Source organism: Oryctolagus cuniculus, chromosome 18, assembly GCF_964237555.1.
Source record: "Oryctolagus cuniculus chromosome 18, mOryCun1.1, whole genome shotgun sequence".
Classification (NCBI taxonomy): Eukaryota; Metazoa; Chordata; class Mammalia; order Lagomorpha; family Leporidae; genus Oryctolagus; species Oryctolagus cuniculus.
In genome coordinates, this window is record NC_091449.1 from 11,054,946 (window position 1) to 11,075,702 (window position 20,757).

Below are 20,757 nucleotides of genomic sequence, written 5' to 3' on the forward strand. Positions count from 1 at the left end.
CCAAATCCTGCCCTTCAGAGTCACCAGCTGAGGGTCCCCAAGGACAAAGATATTTATTTACAAAGGCAGGCGTGGCCGGGGAGAGGGCAGGGTCAGGGCCCGCACACACCCGAGACCCCAGGAGCACCAGGGCGCCGCCCCACCCCGTTCTCAGGTGGGCGGAGGATGGAGGGGCACCCCCCCAGTCAGCACCGCGTGTCCAGCCGGTTCATGTACTCCTGCAAGGCCTTCAGGCGGGCGTCTATCTCCGCCATGTCGGCCGCCTGGTGGTCGGAGCTGTACTCTGGAGAGCAGGCGTGGGCGGCGGGGCTGTGAGGAGCCCCACACGCCGCCCTCCTAACCACCCCCCCCCCGGGCGGGGCCTGCGCGGGAGAGGCAGGGCGGATGTGGGGCCCCAGGGGCTCACCTTTGATGGGGACCCAGCCCCCCGAGTTGGCCAGGCGTCTCTGACGGTGGCTGTGTTCCAGGGGCACAGACTTCTGACGACAGAGGCAGGAAAGGGGTCAGGCACCCCCTTTAATCCTGCCCCCCAAATCCCACTGAAAGTTCTGGACTTCAAGAACGGGGCTGGCACCTGCTGGGCCCTCATTGTATGCCAAGAAACTTCCTGTGTCTTGGCGCCCCCATTTCCCTGATAAAGAAACTGAGGCACAGAGGGCTAAGTAACTGCCTTGAGCCCAGCAGGTTTGAGGGCCCCCAGGGTGCTCCCCCCCAACCCCACAGCCTCAAGAAGCCCCGGTGACAGAGGCACCTGGGACCCGACCCCGGGAGGGAGACAGAGCAGACACGGGGCAGCTGGCTGGGGAGACCCTCACTCACCGTGTGGGACCCACTCCAGCAGATGGGGCTGGAACGCTTCCGGAGCCTGCGCGTGCTGGGGGTGGTGGTGATCAGGGAGCAGTGGGGGGGGGCCTTTGGCAGCTCACTCAGCCACCTTGGTGGTTTCAAGGCCCCTGCCCTGCATCACCCAACCCCCCCACCCCCACCCTGCAGAATACTGTTTCCAGCCTCCCCAGTCACCCTTCCCCACGTTGCAAGTCTTACCTTCTGGAGAGCGACTGGGAGAAGTCCAGCTCACTGCAGGAGCTGGCCGAGGAGCAGCGGCTGCGGAAACTGTCCACTGGGGGGAAGGGGGTGTGTGTGTGAGCGCCCAGCTCCCAGGGGCCCCCGCGCCCCCACCCTGCGGGCCGCTTACCTGAGGAGCTGCGGTGTCGGGAGCGGTTGGCCGCGTCCCCCCGGCCGGTCACAGCGGCAGGAGGCCGGCCCTGGCGAGACCACGAGACGGACGGGCCGTCCCCACTTCCTCCGGAGCCCAGGCGGTTCCGCTGCTGCTGCTGCTGCCTGGGGAGTGGGAGACAGCTGGGAGGGCCCCGCCCCCGCCCCGCCCCGCCCCGCCCCCGCCGGAGCCCAGCAGGGGGAAAGCCTGCGGGACCAGACCGGAGAGGGTGGGCGGAGCCCTGAGCAGGCAGGGGAGGGGTCAGGACAGCGGGAGGGGCAAATGAGCGGTGGGAGCGAGCGCCGCAGGTACCAGGTGATGGAAGCAGCTGGGGGTGGGAGGGGCGCTGGGGGGGGAGGGGCAGAGGTACGGGCGGGGAGAGGGGCAGGGGCGGGGGTATGGGCAGGGGAGGGGGCGGTCCCTAACTTCATTCTGATCTCTCTCTGCTTCTTCTCCTTAGCTTTCACAAAGGCTGTGGGGTCGAAGCGGGTGACACGACCACCTAGGATAAGGGGGGACGGGGTGTGGAGAGAAAAGAAGGCCGGGTCACGGGGTCACGGGCAGCTCCAGCCCGTTCACCACCCCCAAGGCAGAGCCCGGCAGGCCCGGACCTGTGGGTGAGGGCGTGGGGCGAGCAGGCTGGCCCCTACCCCGGCCCCCGCGGCTGCTCTCTCGGGATGAGGAACGGGCGGCCCCGCGGCCCCGCGACGTAGAGCGCTCCCGGGACGACGAAGCCCGGTCTTCCCGGGCCGAGGCCGGAGCCACCGGCGGAGGCCGCCTCCTGAGGGCACAGGACCGGCTGTTAGCTGCCCGCGGGTCTGGACAACCCCATCCCCTCCAACTCCCCTCAACTCCTAGACACACACTCCTGGCCCACGACCCTCCCTCAGCGTCTGCCCCTCTGCAAGACCAGAGAAAAGCCCCCTCCCAAAAAGACCCACGTGTCACCTGCGTGCATCCCAACCATGACTCCTTCACCCGACGCATTTCCCAGCTCCCAGGAGCTCCTGCCCATTTTCCATCCCCCACCCCAATAAAGCCAGCCGACCCCACCTGCTGGGCCACACCCTCCAGGCCCAAGCCCTGCCCATCTTCCCTGGCCTTGCCCCTCCCTGTGCTCCACCCAGTCCTTAGGCCCCGCCCACTCCCAGGCTCTGCCCGCCCTCCCCACCCCACCGGGACCCGCCCACCCTTCAGGCCCCGCCCCCCAGCCCCTGCAGGCCCCGCCGCTCACCCTCTCTTGTACAGGGCCAGCTCGCCGTTCAGCGTCTTCAGCCGGGCGCGCAGGCTCCGCTCCGACGCCTTCGCCTCCTCGAGCTGCCGGCAGGGGAGAGCGGCGCAGAGGTCCCCAGCGAGGCCGAGGCCCGCGCCCCCGCGGCCCGCCAGCCGCCCCGGGCCTCACCTCCTTGGCCAGGCGGCGGCAGTCCTGGCCGCGGCGGCCCGACGCCCGGGGCCCGAGGCCGCGCTCCTGCCGCAACTCCAGCTCCAGGCCGCGCACGAGCGCGCGCAGCGCCTCGGCCTCCTGGCGCGCCGCCCGGCCGGCCAGCGCCTCCTCGCGCGCGCGGCCCAGCTGGGCCTCGAGCTCGCGCTTCTCGGACGCCAGGCGGGACACCCTACGGGGGAGGCAGGGGAGAGCGAGCGCTGGGCAGGGGGCTCGGCCCCCCACCTCTCCTCCGGGAGCGGCGCCCCTGGTGTCACCTCCTCCAGTAAGGGCGGCCCCCGCCCCCAGGAGAACAGGGCCAGGCCCGCGCCACACGCACCCCTCCTCCCCTAGCGGGGCTGGACGGCTGGGCACACAGCCCGGGAGTTCTGATTCTGTCCACGTCTGCACCCTGAAAGCCGGCCCCGACAGAGGTCCCGCCCCGGGTCACAGGAGCCCAGGAAATGCGGAGCTGAGCGGCTCATCACTGTGGCGCTCAGAACCCTTGCTCGGGGAAGGACACGGCGCCAGACTCAGGCTTGCTGCATGGCCGTAACAGTGGGCGCGGGAGTGAGCGAAGCTGGCATCCCGAGCCCCCTGGCCACCTCAGCCCAGCGCCACAGCGGCCGGACGAACGAGGCAGAGCCCTACGTCCGACACCAGGACACCACCACCATGAGCTTAAACCTGTGCAGAGGTTTAACGAGTCTGTACAGGAGAGGGGGTTACAACGTTGCATACACATGTGTCCAGAAATACACAGCACGGGAAAGGCAATTAAAAGATGCCTGTATTTCTGGCGCGCACACACACACACACACACACACACAAATCATCTGCACCAAAGAGAGAGAACCTTCCACCCACTGGTTCACTCCCCAAATGGCTTCAACAGCCAGGGCCGGGCCAGGGGGAAGCCGGGAGCCAGGAGCTCCATCCGGGTCTCCCGCGTGGGTGGCAGGACCCCGAGCACTGAGCCATCATGGCTGCCTCCCTGGACGCACGTGGCAGGGTGCTGGAGCCGAGGCAGAGTAACCAGGGCTGGGGCCAGGCACCAGAAGGCGGCAGGTGGGCTCCCCACGCGCCCACCCTCAGAGACATTTTGAAGTAATGCAGACACGGGAGGGCGAGCTCCGAGGACCCTCGGAGGGAACGGGGATGCAAAGTGGGCTTCTCTGAATTGCGGCCGTGCCAGGGTCGGCCACCACTCCGGAAACACTTTCTGTACAAGCAAACGGATTAAATTTTAACAAAAGCTCCGACGGACCTAACTACACTATGTCAGAGTTGGGGGCACGTTGGAGACCTGCGTTGCGGTGGCTACAAGGTTTGGCCTACACACAAAGAAATCTTAACCTTCATTCGGAACTCATTGTACGGACCTGGCTCAGCACACAGCAAACAGTGTCCCTAGAGACTCGAGGTTTTCAGCTCCACGAAAGACCCAAATGTGCAAGCAAAGAAGTGAGCACAGACACTGCCCTCTTTTTGTTGGTTTTTAAAGATTTATTTATTTATTTGAAAGACAATTACAGAGAGAGAGAGAGAGAGAGAGAGGTCTCATCCACTGGTTCACTTGCCAAATGGCCGCAGCACCTGGGGCCAGGCCAGGAGCTTCTTCTGGGTCTCCCACGGGGGTGCAGTGGTCCAAGCACGTGGGCTCCCGTGTGGGGCGCCGGCACTGCAGGCAGAAGCCTCACCGTCTACGCCCCAGCACCGGCCCCTAGACATTTATAGTGTACACTCTAGTGTATGAGGGTCACACCTCAAAATGAGAAAGTTAAGAAACGGGGGCTGCGGCCGTTGCTGTGGTGTAGCGGGTAAAGCCGCTGCCTGCAGTGCCGGCATCCCATGTGGGCACCAGTTCAAGTCCCAGCTGCTCCTCTTCTGACCCAGCTCTCTGCTGTGGCCTGGGAAAGCAGTGGAAGATGGCCCAAGTGCTTGGGCCCCTGCGCCCACATGGGAGACCTGGAAGAAGCTCCTGGCTCCTGGCTCCGATAGGTTTAAGTCCAACCATTGTGGCCATCTGGAGAGTGAACCAGCAGCTAGATAGATCTCTCTCTCTCTCTGCCTCTCTGTAACTCTGCCTTTCAAATAAATATTTATAAAGAAAGAAAGAAAGAAAGAAAGAAAGAAAGAAAGAAAGAAAGAAAGAAGGAAGGAAGGAAGGAAGGAAGGAAGGAAGGAAGGAAGGAAGGAAGGAAGGAAGGAAGGAAGGAAGGAAGAGAAGAGAAGAGAAGAGAAGAGAAGAGAAGAGAAGAGAAGAGAAGAGAAGAGAAGAGAAGAGAAGAGAAGAGAAGAGAAGAGAAGAGAAGAGAAGAGAAGAGAAGAGAAGAGAAGAGAAATGGGGGCCAGCATCGTGGCACGGGTGATGCTGCCTGTGTCACCAGCATCCCATATGGGAGCCCACTTGAGTCTCAGCTGCTCCACTTCCGGTCCAGCGCCCTGCTGATACGGCGGAGAAAGCAGCTAAAGGTGACCCAGATGCTCGGGCCCCCGCACCCATGTGGGAGACCTGGATGGAGTCCCAGGCTCCTGGCTTCAGCCTGGCCCAGCCCTGGCCATGGTAGCCATCTGGGAAATGAACCAGCGGATGGAAGCATTCTGTCTCTGTCTCTCTCTGTCTCTGTCTCTCTCTCTCTTTCTCTCTAACTCTGCCTTTCAAATAAGTAAATAAAACTTAAAAAAAAATAAATAAATGTTAGGAAACAGTGGGACTGGATAGGGGAGAGTCCCCAGAGAGCCTGAGGGGAGCTGTCTGTCTGGGTGGCGGCCTGGCACCGCCTTTCTCACAGCTCCCCACGCACTCGTGGTCTCAGCTCCCCCTGACAGCCGGGAGCCCCAGGACCAACTGCAGGACTGGGGAGGCAGAACCAAGTCAGGAGCTTCAACAATTCCAATATACCATCTGTGGGTGGAGCCAGCTTTTGGCACAGAGGGTAAGACAAGACACCCGTGGCTCCCCGAGCTCCCCCCGCCCCGCCTCCCTCTCCGGGGATACAGCAGGCTCCCTCCTCCGGGCGGCCCTAGCTCCCCGTGCTCCCCACCTGGGAAGCCCGCCTGCCCCAGGGCTCTCAGGCCATCTCCTCCCTGGCACCTCAGCAGAGCTGCCAGCCACTGTGCCAGCTCGGGATCCCCACCCTCTGGGCACCAGGGCTCCACCCGACAGGCGCGCCCTGTGCAGAAACCCGGGCCCCGGGGCCAGGCTGCCTGTGTTCAAGTCTGCAGGTGGCCTGGGGCGGCTTCGCTCTCTCATCTGTGAAGAGCGGTGAGGATGGCAACACTGACCTACAAGCTGTGGGAATCGATGCAGCCTGTGTAGACCGCGTGGCACAGAGCGACTGCTCCACAATCGTTAACTGGGCCGGTGCAGTGGGCTCAGCCGCTGCCTGCAGCCCCAGCACCCCCCCTGGACACTGGCTCCACTCCCGGCTGCTCCACTCCCTGCTAACACACCTGGGAAGGCGGTAGAAGATGGCCCAAGTGCTGGGGCCCCTGCACACCCGTGGGAGACCCGGATGCACAGCCAGACTCCTGGTCCACCTCCAATGGTTGCAGCCATTTGGAGATTGAGCCAGTGGAAAGAAAACCTCTCTCCCCTCTCTCTCTACCTCTCTCTGTAACTTTCAAATAAACAAAATAAATCTTAAAAAAAAAATTAGCTAGTGGCAGGTAGCGTAGGAACTAAGTAAATGTTGGATGGATGAATGAATGAGTGAAGGAGTGAATGAACGAACGAATGACTCTTGGCGTCCGCCCAAACTCTGACTCCCGGCTGGGCCTGACACTGCGAGATCCAAGTCTCCCCCAGCTCTGGCCATGGTTCCAAAGGGCTGCGGCTGCCTCCTGGTGGCCATTCTGGGAAATGCACACACTCCCACGAGCACTCCAGTCCTGAGCGGATCTGAGGCTGACCCAGCAGCGCCTAAGCCTGGGGGGGGGGGGGGGGGGGGCCTTCCCGCCCCCTCAGTCCAGCACAGCGCACCCAGGCTCCCCGGGAAGATCCGGGAGCTTCCCGGAGGAGGCGGGACTCAGTGCCCAGCACGGGGCCCCCGCCGAGCCCGCCCCCTCCCGGACTCACTGCTCCCGCAGGTGCCAGATCTCGGGGTCCCGGGAGTCCCGAGGGTCCTGGCCGTCCGGCCCGCGCAGGCGGCCCAGCTCCTCCTTCAGCGAGCGGATGATGCCTTGCAGGACCACGGGGTCAGGCTTGCCCTGGTACGGCAGGGGCAGCGGGTAGTGAATCCTGGGGAGGGGTCAGAACCGGGGCGCCTCAGAGGCCGCGGACCCACCTGCGGGGAACTGCCGGACTCTGAGAGCCCCCCACCCCGAGGGCGCCAGAGCACACGAGCCCCAAACCCCCGCCCGGGCCCGGCCCTGCACACGGAACACGACACCGACGTCTGCTCAGCCAGCGGTGGCGCCCCTCGAGGGCGACGCCGGCCCCCGCGCCACCGCTGGAGTGGACGCTGGAGCCACGTGGCCTGACTCAGTTTCCCGGAGCCGGTGCCGATGCTGCCCCCCGCTACCCAACGGCCATTACCAACCCTTCTCCCTCGCTGCCTCCCCGCGTCCAGGCTAGAATGCCAGGGACTCATTCTCCCAGCATCCCTTGCAGCTGACCACTTCCCGTCAAATATAAGGGCTCTTCAAAGAGTTCGTGGTGAACGCACGTCATGAAAAAGCTATACGGGGCCGGCGCCGTGGCTCACTGGGTTAATCCTCCGCCTGCGGCGCCGGCATCCCATATGGGCCCCGGGTTCTAGTCCCGGTTGCTCCTCTTCCAGGCCAGCTCTCTGCTGTGGCCCAGGAGTGCAGTGGAGGATGGCGCAAGTGCTTGGGCCCTGCACCCCATGGGAAACCAGGAGGAAGCACCTGGCTCCTGGCTTCGGATATGCGCAGCGCACCAGCAGTAGCAGCCATTTGGGGGGGTGAACCAAAGAAGGAAGACCTTTCTCTCTGTCTATAACTCTACCTGTCAAATAAATAAATAAAAAGAAAAAGCTATGCATGGATTTCACCATTTTTCACAACAAAACAAGTATGTATTTTAATTCCATTTTTCCATTGACTTTTTTTTTTTTACAGGCAGAGTAGACAGTGAGAGAGAGAGAGAGAGAGAGAGAGAAAGGTCTTCTTCCTTTTGCCGTTGGTTCACCCTCCAACGGCCGCCACAGCTGGTGCACTGCGGCTGATCCAAAGGCAGGAGCCAGGTGCTTCTCCTGGTCTCCCATGGGGTGCAGGGCCCAAGCACTTGGGCCATCCTCCACTGCACTCCCTGGCCACAGCAGAGAGCTGGCCTGGAAGAGGGGCAACCGGGACAGAATCCGGCGCCCCGACCGGGACTAGAACCTGGTGTGCCGGCGCTGCAAGGCAGAGGATTAGCCTAGTGAGCCGCGGCGCCGGCCTCCATTGACTTTTTGAAGTACCCTCAAATTACAGAAAATCTACCGGAAACCCTCTGGGAACGCTTATTTTTCCTAATAAAAAGAGCAGATGCGCTGAGCAAACATAACCCTAGCACCTTCGTCCTGCCTGGGTCTCTATTCTGAGACCTGGAGGGCACAGGTCTCTATTCTGAGACACAGGGCACTGGGCAGGCCTCTGGACACCTGCATCCGTACTGAGTGCCTGGCTCGGAGGCCAGCTCTGCCCCGATCCCGGCTCCCTGCGACGTGCACCCGGGAGGCGGTGGTGATGGCTCAAGGAATCGGGCTCCTGCCACCCTCGTGGGAGGCCTGGCTTGAGGTCCCAGCTCCCGGCTTCCGCCTCAGCCCAGTCTTGGCCATGGGGGCATCTGAAGAGTAAAGCAGTGGGTGGCAGCGCACTCTCTTGTTCTCTCTCTTTCACTTTTTCTGTCTCTCTGCCTCTCAAATTTTTAAAAAAGATTTTATTTATTTGAAAAACAGAGCTACAGAGAGGCAGAGGCAGAGAGAGAGAGAGAGAGAGGGAGAGAGAGAGAGGTCTTCCATCCGCTGGTTCACTCCCCAGATGGCCGCAACGGCCAGAGCTGTACCGATCTGAAGCCAGGAGCCAGGAGCCTCTTCCAGGTCTCCCACGTGGGTGCAGGAGCCCAAGGACTTGGCCATCTTCCACTGCTTTCCCAGGCCACAGCAGAGAGCTGGACTGGAAGAGGAGCAGCCAGGCTCGAACCAGTGCCCATGTGGAATGTTGGCACTGCAGGCAGAGGTTTTACCCACTATTCCAAAGTGCCGGCCCCAATAAATCAAAATTTTTTAAAGCCCCAAGGATCACAAAGGCAAGGCTGAACCCACATTCCCGCGCTGCCCTGGGGGACCAGGGGCTCCTGAGGGCTCGCCCGCCGCTCCCACCCCGTCCGACAGCCCCTCGTGCTCACCTGTCAAACTCCACCGAGTAGATGAGGATCAGGTAGCGCTTGGCGTTGAGCTGGGCTGACCTGGGGGCCAGCGAGCCGGGCCGGGCCCCCATCTTGCGGTTCCGCAGGGACTCCAGGTCTGTGTAGGTCAGCAGGTCCAGGGTGACCGACTCACTGCTCTGTCGGGACAGTGTGGGGGGGGGAGCTGCCTCGGGGCCCAGCACCGCCACACCCACGGCACACAGCTCACACCCCTGGGCCATGCGCTGGGCTGTCCTGCAGCGTGGCTGGTGGTCAAGGCGGCCCTGGCCCAGGAATATCCCTGCACCCAGGGCGCTTGGGAGTCCCTGCGGCCACATTGGTTTCCTGGTAACACAGACGCCGGGCGTCTCGTCCACCTTCACCCCAACGGTGGCGAAGGCTCAGTGGGCAGCAGAGCTGAAGCCTCGGCAGGAACCAAGCGGGGGCTGGGGAGCAAGTGACCACGCGCAGGACCCAAGATCTAGGGGCACAGCGGGAAGTGCAGAGAACGTCCTGCTCCTGGGGTGGGCACTGGGGTCCAGCGGGGTAAGCGCCTGTTTGGACACCCACATTCCGGATCGGAGTGCCAGCTGCTCCACTTCCGACCCAGCTCCCTGCTAGTGCACCTGGGAGGCGGTAGAAGATGGCCCAAGCGCTTGGACCCCTGCACCCGCGTGGGAGACCCGGATGGAGCTCTGGGCTCCTGGCTTCAGCCTGGCCCAGCCCCAGCCACTGTGGCCATTTGGGGAGTGAACCAGCAGATGGAAGACCGATCTCTCTCTCTCTCTCCCTCCCTCGCTCTCACCCTATCTTTCAAATAAATAAAAATCTTTAAAAACAAACATTAACAGGAGTATTAGGAGTGCAGTGATTCTGATGGAACAATGACATAGGCCTCAGCCACTCTCACTCACTGCCTAAAAGAGAAACAAAATCAGAATTCATCCCTTGCCCCTGAACCTCAGTTCGGTCTCACACCCTGTTGTCTTTACACCCCAACCTGCAAACCTCCATTGCAGCCCCTACCCCACCCACCATGGCCCCCCTGAGATATAAAACAGCCCGGCCCCTGGGCTTGGGGTCCCCCGTCCTGAGTTCCATTCATGTGCACCCAGGGAGCTGGCCACCTCTGCGGATTAATTTTCCCTGAATATGTTTGGTCTGGCTGCAGGTTCACGCCCTGCCTTGGTCCCGGCTGCTCCACTTCCGATCCAGCTCTCTGCTATGGCCTGGGACAGCAATAGAAGATGGCCCAAGTGCTTGGGCCCCTGCACCCACATGGGAGACCTGGAGGAAGCTCCTGGCTCCTGGCTTCTGATCAGCCCAGCTCCAGGCCCTGCAGCCATGTGGGGAGTGAACCAATGGAAGGAAGACCTTTCTCTCTGTCTCTCCCTCTCACTGTCTGTCACTCTACCTCAAATAAATAAAATCCTTAAAAAAAGAAAGAAAAGAAACAGAAGGGAGGGGTCTTGGCAGAGCAGACAGGCACGCGTCGCCCCCAGCCCCCCAGCTCCCCCCGCCCGCCCTACCTGCGTGAGGGCCGATTCCAGCATGTTACAGAAGATGTTGAACTGTTTGAAGTTCCCTGTCTTGTGCGTCAAGTCTTCGATGACTGGCAGGGGAGAGAAGTCCCTCCTGAGGTCTGACCACTTGCCTGGACCGGGGGGCGCTGCGCACGAGCTCTCCAAGCCTCCCCAGCTCCAGGGACGGGGCCCGCAGCCCCTCCCCGCCTTGCAGAGCTTCCGGGTGGCCGTGACCCCCAGAGGCAGGCACACTCACAGCTGGCATCGAACTCGCCGCGCCACTGGTCAGCCGTCAGCCGGTCCTCCACCTCCAGCTCCAGCACCTGTCCAGACACTGCCACCCGCACGGCATGCTCCACGCCCCGGAAGACGTAGTCCACCTGCAGGCCGGCTGGCTGCTCCATGGCCAGGGTCCCTGGAGAAGGGGGTGAGACGGACACCCAGAAGGGCTGAGAGCCCAGGCCCTCCCCAGAGTGGAAAGGCCCGGATTCACGGCCTGTGGCCACCATTGGCCAGCTGTGGCACCTTGGGAAAACAACTTCCCCTCTCTGTGCCTCGACTTCCCCATCCAGAAAATGGGTATATAATTGTGGCCCATCCCTCCCAGAGCTGTCACAGGATTAAACCGGGCAATGTACATGACAGCACTGTGCCTGCACGGTCCCAAGCCTGAGATGTGCTGGCACTACAGAGACAGGAGTGCCGAGGAGAACCGTGGTCAGAATTACCGTCATTCATTCACTCAGCAAACACTTGTGGAGGGGAGCCAGGCCAGATGAGCAGAGAGCCCTGGGCAGGGCAGGGCGGGTGCGGCCCAGGGGAGAGTGCTCCAGGTGAGGGCGGGGCCAGGGCTGTCTGTGACACACTCAGCTAACTCAGCTCGTTAGCTGCCACGAGCCTGGGCATCGCCTCTCGTCCAACACAGCTGCTATGAACAGATGCTCGTTCCACAGAGCTGAGCTTGGACCCGGGGCACTGGTTCAGAATGGGGGCTCCCACGGCTCGCGCGCCTGTCCAGCTTCTGCCGTGCAGGTAGGCGAGTTCCTGGGCCTCCCTACGAGCCACAGTGCTTACCCGTACCGCAAGTGCCACCCCGGAGCCAGGGAGGCAACAGTAAGCATCCCTGCCCTCCGCGGGGGCAGCAGATGTGCGGCAATGCCAAGTGGGCGAGAGGCAGGAACGATGTTCTGAGCAGAGGCCTGGGGGACCCACGGATCCCGGGCGAGAGGGCCGGGGGTGCCGGGCACAGAGGGGGACCCACGGATCCCAGGGGAGAGGGCCAGGGGATTTTGGGCACAGAGGGGGACCCACGGATCCCGGGGGAGAGGGCCAGGGGATTTTGGGCACAGAGGGGGACCCACGGATCCCGGGCGAGAGGGCCGGGGTGCCGGGCACAGAGGGGGACCCACGGATCCCGGGCGAGAGGGCCGGGGTGCCGGGCACAGAGGGGGACCCACGGATCCCGGGGGAGAGGGCCGGGGGTGCCGGGCACAGAGGGGGACCCACGGATCCCAGGGGAGAGGGCCAGGGGATTTTGGGCACAGAGGGGGACCCACGGATCCCGGGGGAGAGGGCCAGGGGATTTTGGGCACAGAGGGGGACCCACGGATCCCGGGCGAGAGGGCCGGGGTGCCGGGCACAGAGGGGGACCCACGGATCCCGGGCGAGAGGGCCGGGGTGCCGGGCACAGAGGGGGACCCACGGATCCCGGGGGAGAGGGCCAGGGGTGCCGGGCACAGAGGGGGACCCACGGATCCCGGGGGAGAGGGCTGGGGTGCCGGGCACAGAGGGGGACCCACAGATCCCGGGCAAGAGGGCCAGGGGATGCCGGGCACAGAGGGGGACCCACGGATCCCGGGGGAGAGGGCCAGGAGTGGTGGGCACAGAGGGGGACCCACGGATCCCGGGGGAGAGGGCTGGGGTGCCGGGCACAGAGGGGGACCCACAGATCCCGGGCAAGAGGGCCAGGGGATGCCGGGCACAGAGGGGGACCCACGGATCCCGGGGGAGAGGGCCAGGAGTGCCGGGCACAGAGGGGGACCCACGGATCCCGGGGGAGAGGGCTGGGGTGCCGGGCACAGAGGGGGACCCACAGATCCCGGGCAAGAGGGCCAGGGGATGCCGGGCACAGAGGGGGACCCACGGATCCCGGGGGAGAGGGCCAGGGGATGCCGGGCACAGAGGGGGACCCACGGATCCCGGGCGAGAGGGCCAGGGTGCCGGGCACAGAGGGGGACCCACAGATCCCGGGGGAGAGGGCCAGGAGTGCCGGGCACAGAGGGGGACCCACGGATCCTGGGCGAGAAGGCCAGGGGTGCCGGGTACAGAGGGGGACCCACGGATACTTGGGGGAGAGGGCCAGGGGGTGCCGGGTACAGAGGGGGACCCACGGATCCCGGGCGAGAGGGCCAGGGGGTGCCGGGCACAGAGGGGGACCCACGGATCCCGGGCGAGAGGGCCAGGGGTGCCGGGCACAGAGGGGGACCCACGGATCCCGGGGGAGAGGGCTGGGGTGCCGGGCACAGAGGGGGACCCACAGATCCCGGGCAAGAGGGCCAGGGGATGCCGGGCACAGAGGGGGACCCACGGATCCCGGGGGAGAGGGCCAGGGGTGCCGGGCACAGAGGGGGACCCACGGATCCCGGGGGAGAGGGCTGGGGTGCCGGGCACAGAGGGGGACCCACAGATCCCGGGCAAGAGGGCCAGGGGATGCCGGGCACAGAGGGGGACCCACGGATCCCGGGGGAGAGGGCCAGGAGTGGTGGGCACAGAGGGGGACCCACGGATCCCGGGGGAGAGGGCTGGGGTGCCGGGCACAGAGGGGGACCCACAGATCCCGGGCAAGAGGGCCAGGGGATGCCGGGCACAGAGGGGGACCCACGGATCCCGGGGGAGAGGGCCAGGGGATGCCGGGCACAGAGGGGGACCCACGGATCCCGGGCGAGAGGGCCAGGGTGCCGGGCACAGAGGGGGACCCACAGATCCCGGGGGAGAGGGCCAGGAGTGCCGGGCACAGAGGGGGACCCACGGATCCTGGGCGAGAAGGCCAGGGGTGCCGGGTACAGAGGGGGACCCACGGATACTTGGGGGAGAGGGCCAGGGGGTGCCGGGTACAGAGGGGGACCCACGGATCCCGGGCGAGAGGGCCAGGGGGTGCCGGGCACAGAGGGGGACCCACGGATCCCGGGCGAGAGGGCCAGGGGGTGCCGGGCACAGAGGGGGACCCACGGATCCCGGGCGAGAAGGCCAGGGGTGCCGGGTACAGAGGGGGACCCACAGATCCCGGGCAAGAGGGCCAGGAGTGCCAGGTACAGAGGGGGACCCACGGATCCTGGGGGAGAGGGCCAGGGGTGCCAGGTACAGAGGGGGACCACGGATACCCAGGGGAGAGGGCCAGGGGTGTACAGGCACAGAGGGGGACCCACAGATCCCGGGGGAGAGGGCCAGGAGTGCCGGGCACAGAGGGGGACCCACAGGTACCCGGGGGAGAGAGCCAGGATTGGCGGGCACAGAGGGGGACCCACAGATCCCGGGGGAGAGGGCCGGGGTGCCGGGTACAGAGGGGGACCACGGATACCCAGGGGAGAGGGCCAGGGGTGTACAGGCACAGAGGGGGGCCCACAGATCCCAGGGGAGAGGACCAGGAGTGCCGGGCACAGAGGGGGACCCACAGGTACCCGGGGGAGAGGGCCAGGAGTGGTGGGCACAGAGGGGGACCCACGGATCCCAGGGGAGATGGCCCGGGGTGCCGGGTACAGAGGGCGACCCATGGGTCCCAGGGGAGAGGGCCAGGGGATGCTGGGCACAGAGGGGGATCCACGGATCCCGGGGGAGAGGGCCAGGGGTGCCGGGCACAGAGGGGGACCCATGGATACCCGGGGGAGGGCCAGGGGTGCCGGGTACAGAGGGGGACCCACAGAATCCGGGGGAGAGGGCCAGCGGGTGCACGGACACAGCCAGGCACGGGCCGACACAATGTTGGAAGAAAAGCCAGGAGGTTGGTGTGGCCAGCAGCCCGTGAACGAGGGAAAGGGACTACGTGAGAATGAGGTGTGGCAGGGGCCAGATGACAATCATGCGGCCCTCTCCTCAAGGGAGGACACCAGGGCGCCCAGGATGGGGTGAGGAGAGGAGACGCCAGGGCTCCCCAGGACTGGAGGGAGGAGGAGGAGAGGAGATGGCACCAGGACTCCCCAGGACTGGGGTGAGGAGAGGAGACGCCAGGGCTCCCCAGGACTGGGGTGAGGAGAGGAGACGCCAGGGCTCCCTGGGACTGGGGTGAGGAGAGGAGACGCCAGGGCGCCCCGGGACTGGGGTGAGGAGGAGAGGAGACGCCAGGGCTCCCCGGGACTGGGGTGAGGAGAGGAGACGCCAGGGCTCCCCGGGACTGGGGTGAGGAGAGGAGACGCCAGGGCGCCCCGGGACTGGGGTGAGGAGGAGGAGAGGAGACGCCAGGGCGCCCCGGGACTGGGGTGAGGAGGAGGAGAGGAGACGCCAGGGCTCCCCAGGACTGGGGTGAGGAGAGGAGACGCCAGGGCGCCCCGGGACTGGGGTGAGGAGGAGAGGAGACGCCAGGGCTCCCCGGGACTGGGGTGAGGAGAGGAGACGCCAGGGCTCCCCGGGACTGGGGTGAGGAGAGGAGACGCCAGGGCTCCCTGGGACTGGGGTGAGGAGAGGAGACGCCAGGGCGCCCCGGGACTGGGGTGAGGAGGAGAGGAGACGCCAGGGCTCCCCGGGACTGGGGTGAGGAGAGGAGACGCCAGGGCTCCCCGGGACTGGGGTGAGGAGAGGAGACGCCAGGGCGCCCCGGGACTGGGGTGAGGAGGAGGAGAGGAGACGCCAGGGCGCCCCGGGACTGGGGTGAGGAGGAGGAGAGGAGACGCCAGGGCTCCCCAGGACTGGGGTGAGGAGAGGAGACGCCAGGGCGCCCCGGGACTGGGGTGAGGAGGAGAGGAGACGCCAGGGCTCCCCGGGACTGGGGTGAGGAGAGGAGACGCCAGGGCTCCCCGGGACTGGGGTGAGGAGAGGAGACGCCAGGGCTCCCTGGGACTGGGGTGAGGAGGAGGAGAGGAGACGCCAGGGCGCCCCGGGACTGGGGTGAGGAGGAGGAGAGGAGACGCCAGGGCTCCCCAGGACTGGGTGAGGAGAGGAGACGCCAGGGCTCCCCGGGACTGGGGTGAGGAGGAGGAGAGGAGACGCCAGGGCTCCCCGGGACTGGGGTGAGGAGAGGAGACGCCAGGGCTCCCTGGGACTGGGGTGAGGAGAGGAGACGCCAGGGCGCCCCGGGACTGGGGTGAGGAGGAGGAGAGGAGACGCCAGGGCGCCCCAGGACTGGGGTGAGGAGGAGGAGAGGAGACGCCAGGGCTCCCCGGGACTGGGGTGAGGAGAGGAGACGCCAGGGCTCCCCGGGACTGGGGTGAGGAGAGGAGAGGAGACGTGTGGGCGTCTCTGGAGAAGCGCAGTCTGCCACCAGGTGTGCACTCCAGACAGCGGCTTTCTCATCATCAGTGTTGAGCGTGAAATCGACCACAGAGACAGGCAAGGCCTCAGTGTGCAGGTGGGCACCCTGGGGCTCAGCAACGGAGGGGGGACCTGTCCCAGGCCCCACAGCCGCCCCAAGGGCCGGGGCACCAGCGCAGACCCTCAGAAGCCCTCCAACTCCTCCCCCCAACTCCCCGAGGGACGGCCCCCCCAGCTGTGACATCAGAGCGCTTAGCAAAGATGAGCCCTGAAACACCTGGGCGGGGGATTTTTCACCTTTGCAGAGCGCTGGGCCCCCCAGAACCGCGTGAAATCTCAGACGCCCTGCCTACAGCAGATGCCAGGGGCCCCCATTCAACGTCCCCGTCCTCAGAGGCCCAGGGACAACTGCCCGAGCCCCAGACGTCCTGACAGGCACCTCTCTGTCCTTAACTCCAAACCCTTCACTTTATCTGGGCCCAGGGTCTCCAGTGCTTTTTGGAGGGGTTCATGAAACCTGGAGACCCCTTCCCCCGGAAATCCACCCTCGGGCAATCCTGCTGATTTCTGGGCCTTCAGAGGTCGGGGTTAATCATCCCGATCTCGCCGCACAGCTCAACATCTCCGCCCACCCCATCCCGGGGCCACCCCAGGCAGCGCCGGCTCGCACCTTGCCCGGGGTCCTAGACCCCGCCCACAGGCCCCACCCCTCGCACTCCGCGAGCCAATCAGCAGCCGCAGCGCGCCGGTTACCAAGGCGCTGGAGGCTGCCGCGCGTCGGAGGCGCCCGGGGAACGCCCGGGAAGCGGCTTAGCCCCAGCGCCCCCACTCGCAGCAGCGAGATGAAGGGGCGCGCCACACCCATCCCTGCCACCCACCTGGCCCTGCCCTCCTCTCCTCCTCCGCATCCCCACCCCGAGAAAAGCAGCTCCCCTCTGCGCTCAGCTCCCCGTTGTTCAGCGCCTGGTGTTAGGCCTCCGAAGAGTCCGCCTCGACCTCCCCCACTACGCACACCTCCGCCCCCCTCACCTCCGCAAACTTCGCCGCTCCCCTCGCCCACCCCCTCTTCCAACTCAGTCGCCCCTTCTCCCTGACCCCGCTCCCCATCGCTCCCCGCCCCTCCTCTCCGCAGAACCCCACTCGCCCCATCCTCCAGCCGTGCCCCCTTCCTGTGAGGGCCACGTGTGCCGCCCCCCACCACGTCCCTTACTTGCATGCTGCTCTCCCAGGCGGGAGGAGGGGGCGGCTGCACCCTGCTTCCCCCTACACCAGTCCCCCAGAGTCCCCTAGGGTCCCTCCCGTATCTTACCTCGGTTCAATCACCTCCCGCACGTGTGTCCCAGGTTCCACCCCCACACACCCCACTTTAGCCTGTATTCCATAGCCCGCCTGAGTCCGCCCCCTCTCAAATCGTACTGCCTCCCAGGAACAACCCCTCACTCTTTTCTGGGATTCCCGCGGCTCCTCCCCCTCCCGCCGCAGACCCCGCCCCTCCACCTGCACCCTCCATCCTCGCTCCGTGACCAGTGGCCCATCCTTGTCGCTGCCTCCATCCCAACTCCAAGTCTGTCCTGGCTCTTCCTCGCCTCAGCCCCCAGGCCCCGCCCCCGCCAGCTCGTGACGTCATCCCAACCAGGCCCACACACCTGAGCCTGGTTCTCGGGGGCTCGGGACATCAGCACAAGCCCACTCGACTTCCCAGCCCCCCACGCAGCCCCCATCTTTCACTACTGATGACCCCTACTCCTGCCAGCATTTCATCACTGGCCCCTCCTCCCGGATAGCTCACAGGTGTCACAAGCCACACCCAGGGGGGTCGCCGCTGGACTTCCCCAAGACAAATCCACAGCACCACCTCCCACACCCACACCCCCATTCTGAGCTCACCTGCACCTCACCTCTGGGATTTAAGCAGGACACAGGTCCCTCCCCCTTCACCCCTGCACTTCCCCAGGAAACAGACCAAAGCCTCCCGGAGTCCTGGGGGGTGGAGACCCGGGCACCCCCACACTGCAGTGTTCCCGGGGTGTCCAGCCTCCTCTCCCACATGTCCTTAAACGCCCAGCTTGGGGAGAAGCCCAGAAGCCCTGCGGACTGGCGGCCGGCCTGCCCCTCCCAGCATCCACCTCCCATCCAAAGCCTGGCCTGGGCTACAGGCTGGGGACCCCTCAGTGCCCCCCGCGGCCCCTTCCCCTTAGCGAGGTGAGCAGAACTGGGATCCTCGCACTGCCTGCTGCTGACGCCGCTCGCATCCGTGTCCCGGCTCAGTCCCTGCCAGCGTTCCTGAGCTCCAGGTCCCCACACGGCACACAACGGGAATGCTTAGGAATGTGATGGGAGATGCCTGGACACCGGTTCCTGGCACTGGGGACACAGCCGTCAGTCACCTCCTCCCCCACCTCACTCCTCCTCCTCCTCCTCCCCCCCCACCTCGCTCCCCCTCCTCCAGGTCTCCCTCCAATGCCCCCTCCTGCAGGAAGGCCTCCTTGATTGTGGCAGGGTCAGGGGCCGCCCGGGTGCCCAGCGCTGCCCAGCAGAGGAACTCGATGACAGCAGACCCCCCACTGCCCAAGCTCTGAACCAGCCTGAGAAAGGTTCTCCAACGAGGGGCGACAGAATGCCAGCGTCGCAACGGGTGCCTAGGAAAATGCAAATCCCTGGCTCTGGTCCCAAACCTACAGGGGTGGGGCAGAAGGCTACAAGCTCCTTGAGACAGCAAAGCAGAGACCCTCTGCCCCTGGCACCGGCCCGCCTGGTCTGTTCCCCCGCCCTGGCCCCACCACCCGGCTCAAGGCCCTCCCAGCTCAGCCACTCTGCCCGTGCCACAGGGAGCAGCCGAGGCGGCCAGGACGGCACAGAAGGGACACCTTCTATCACCGGTGCTCTGCGAGGGGCTGAGTTCCACGCGTGCGTGGAGCCAAACCCTCCACTGGGGGGTGTGAGAGCCCAGTGGGCACAGACACACCATCAGTGCGGGGCCAGGAGCCGCTGGGAGGCAGCGGGGCCATCTGTGAGGCCGACACCTGCGCAGGGGCCTGAGGAGGCTCCGGGCAGCCGACCCGGCTGGCGGGCACAGCAAGGGCGAAGGCCCGGAGAGGGCAGTGGATTTGCTGGATTCGGAGGACAGCAAGGAGGCCGCGGTGTGGGCTGGGAGACTGTGGCGGGCATTGGAGGGAGGAGGAGGAAGCCGGATTGGTTGGGGGCCTTGGAGAGGTGCCCAGGTCCTTTGCTGAGCGAGGTGGGAGCCAGCAGAAGGTCTGGACACAGCAGCACTATGATCTGACCTTTATTTCAACAGGGTTCCCCCGGTTATGGGGGCCAAGGGCAGAGGCGGGGAGCCCACCGCAGCAGCCCGGAGTGGCAACAAGGGAGGCGATGAAACCCAGGCAGCCCCGACTCCTGGACCAGGCACTTGCAGGACCACATGTGGGTGACGGCCAGGGAGGAGCCCACGACCACTGCAGCGGGGGCCCGGGTTGGGGAGGTGGGAGGGGTCAAACGGCAGGTGCGGCCTGGGACAAGTCAGCGGGACAGAGGTGGCCACTGGGCCGGCTGAGTCTGGAGTCCCGGACTGCAGATGGACGCCTGGGGGTCACCATTAAACGATGAGGGCAGTGCGACCACTGTTATAAAGCCAGGTCACTCCGCCCACCGGCGACACTGGGACACTGCCGGACGCACGCTCTCCACCGCGTCGGCCGGGTTCAGGGAAAGTCGCGCGTGAATTCCCTCGTCCGCCTCGCACAGCCCGGTCCCGGGACGCCCCCGCCGCGGCGCCCTCCACACCCCTCCCTCGCTCGCCCCCCACCCACGGCGCTCCACCCCCGCCAATAAAGCCGCCCAGGAACCGCCAGGTGCATTGTACCGTCCGCCGTCTGCCGCCTGACAACTTCTCCCGTCGAAGACCCTGCCGCGAAACAGACGCCCCCAACTCACACCCCTGCCAGCGCCCGCCGTGGGAAAGCGCCCCTCCCTCCCGATCGCTGAAGCCCACGCTGCAGCCCACGTTGCCTCGGACAGCCCCCTCCCCCCTCGGCCGCCGCCCCGGCCCGCGCACCCGCCGCTCCCGCCGCCGCTCACCTTCTCCCCGGAGACCCCTCCTCACGAGCGGTTCAACCGCCGAAGCTCCAGCCCCGCCCCGGGATCCGGCCTTCTCACTCCTGATTGGCTCAGGCTTCCCCGCAGCCACATTTCCATTAGCCAGAGTGGACGCTCGTCATTCTGTCCCGCCCCGGAGGAGGGCCCGCCCCGCAAAGCTTGCAAATGGCCAGCTCGGAAGGCGTTCCAAACCGAGTGGAGGGCGTTCCCTAAGGGCGAGTTCCTCTCCAATCGCAACTGGCTCAGCCTGCTGCCAGTTATTCAGGAGGGTGGGTCCCTGAAGAATCCCGGAAGCAGCCCTTGACTCCGCCCACGCCCCCCACAGCGGGCTGGGCCGGGAGGGGAGGGACCCCAGGAGGGAGACGGTGTGCGCGCGCACCGGGGGGGTCCTGGCCGGGGGTCGCGAAGCTGCGGGAAGGTTCTCTTCGTGAAGACAGGTGGCGATTTAGCATCCCGCGGTGCGTTCCAAGCCTGCAGCAAGCTCGCCACAGCGCCGCGACGTAAGGCAGTGTCAAGGGGACCCCCTCCGGTTGGCTCTCCTGGGGGTCGCACAGCTCTCAGCGACCCCCGTGCTCCGAGCCAGCTCCGACCCGGCTGCTGGAGTTGGCGGGAGCAGGAATACGAGCTCACGCACGCACGCCTGGGAGACGCACTTGAAGCCTGCGGGGGCTCCCGGGTCCCGCAT

The 20,757-nt window shown here is 65.6% G+C and overlaps 1 protein-coding gene across 4 annotated transcripts; it reads right to left on the minus strand.

Moving 5' to 3' along the window:
- Positions 1-34: 34 nt before the first annotated feature.
- Positions 35-20,208, minus strand: CCDC61 (coiled-coil domain containing 61). Of its 4 annotated transcripts, XM_070062068.1 has the most exons (15): positions 20,055-20,104; positions 19,840-19,881; positions 10,771-10,929; positions 10,521-10,603; positions 8,992-9,149; positions 6,718-6,879; positions 2,619-2,829; positions 2,451-2,533; positions 1,828-1,997; positions 1,643-1,718; positions 1,196-1,341; positions 1,045-1,120; positions 820-874; positions 407-479; positions 35-283 (listed from the first exon to the last, which is right to left on the minus strand). In XM_070062068.1, the coding sequence occupies exons 3-15, from the start codon at positions 10,916-10,918 to the stop codon at positions 186-188; spliced, it is 1,539 nt and encodes a 512-aa protein (XP_069918169.1). In that variant the 5' UTR covers positions 10,919-10,929; positions 19,840-19,881; positions 20,055-20,104; the 3' UTR covers positions 35-185. The 4 variants fall into 4 exon arrangements, with proteins under 4 accessions (XP_069918169.1, XP_069918168.1, XP_069918167.1 ...); XM_070062067.1 differs by lacking the exon at positions 19,840-19,881 and having other exon boundaries at positions 20,055-20,208; XM_070062066.1 differs by lacking the exons at positions 19,840-19,881; positions 20,055-20,104 and adding an exon at positions 11,243-11,401 and having other exon boundaries at positions 407-476.
- Positions 20,209-20,757: the final 549 nt, after the last annotated feature.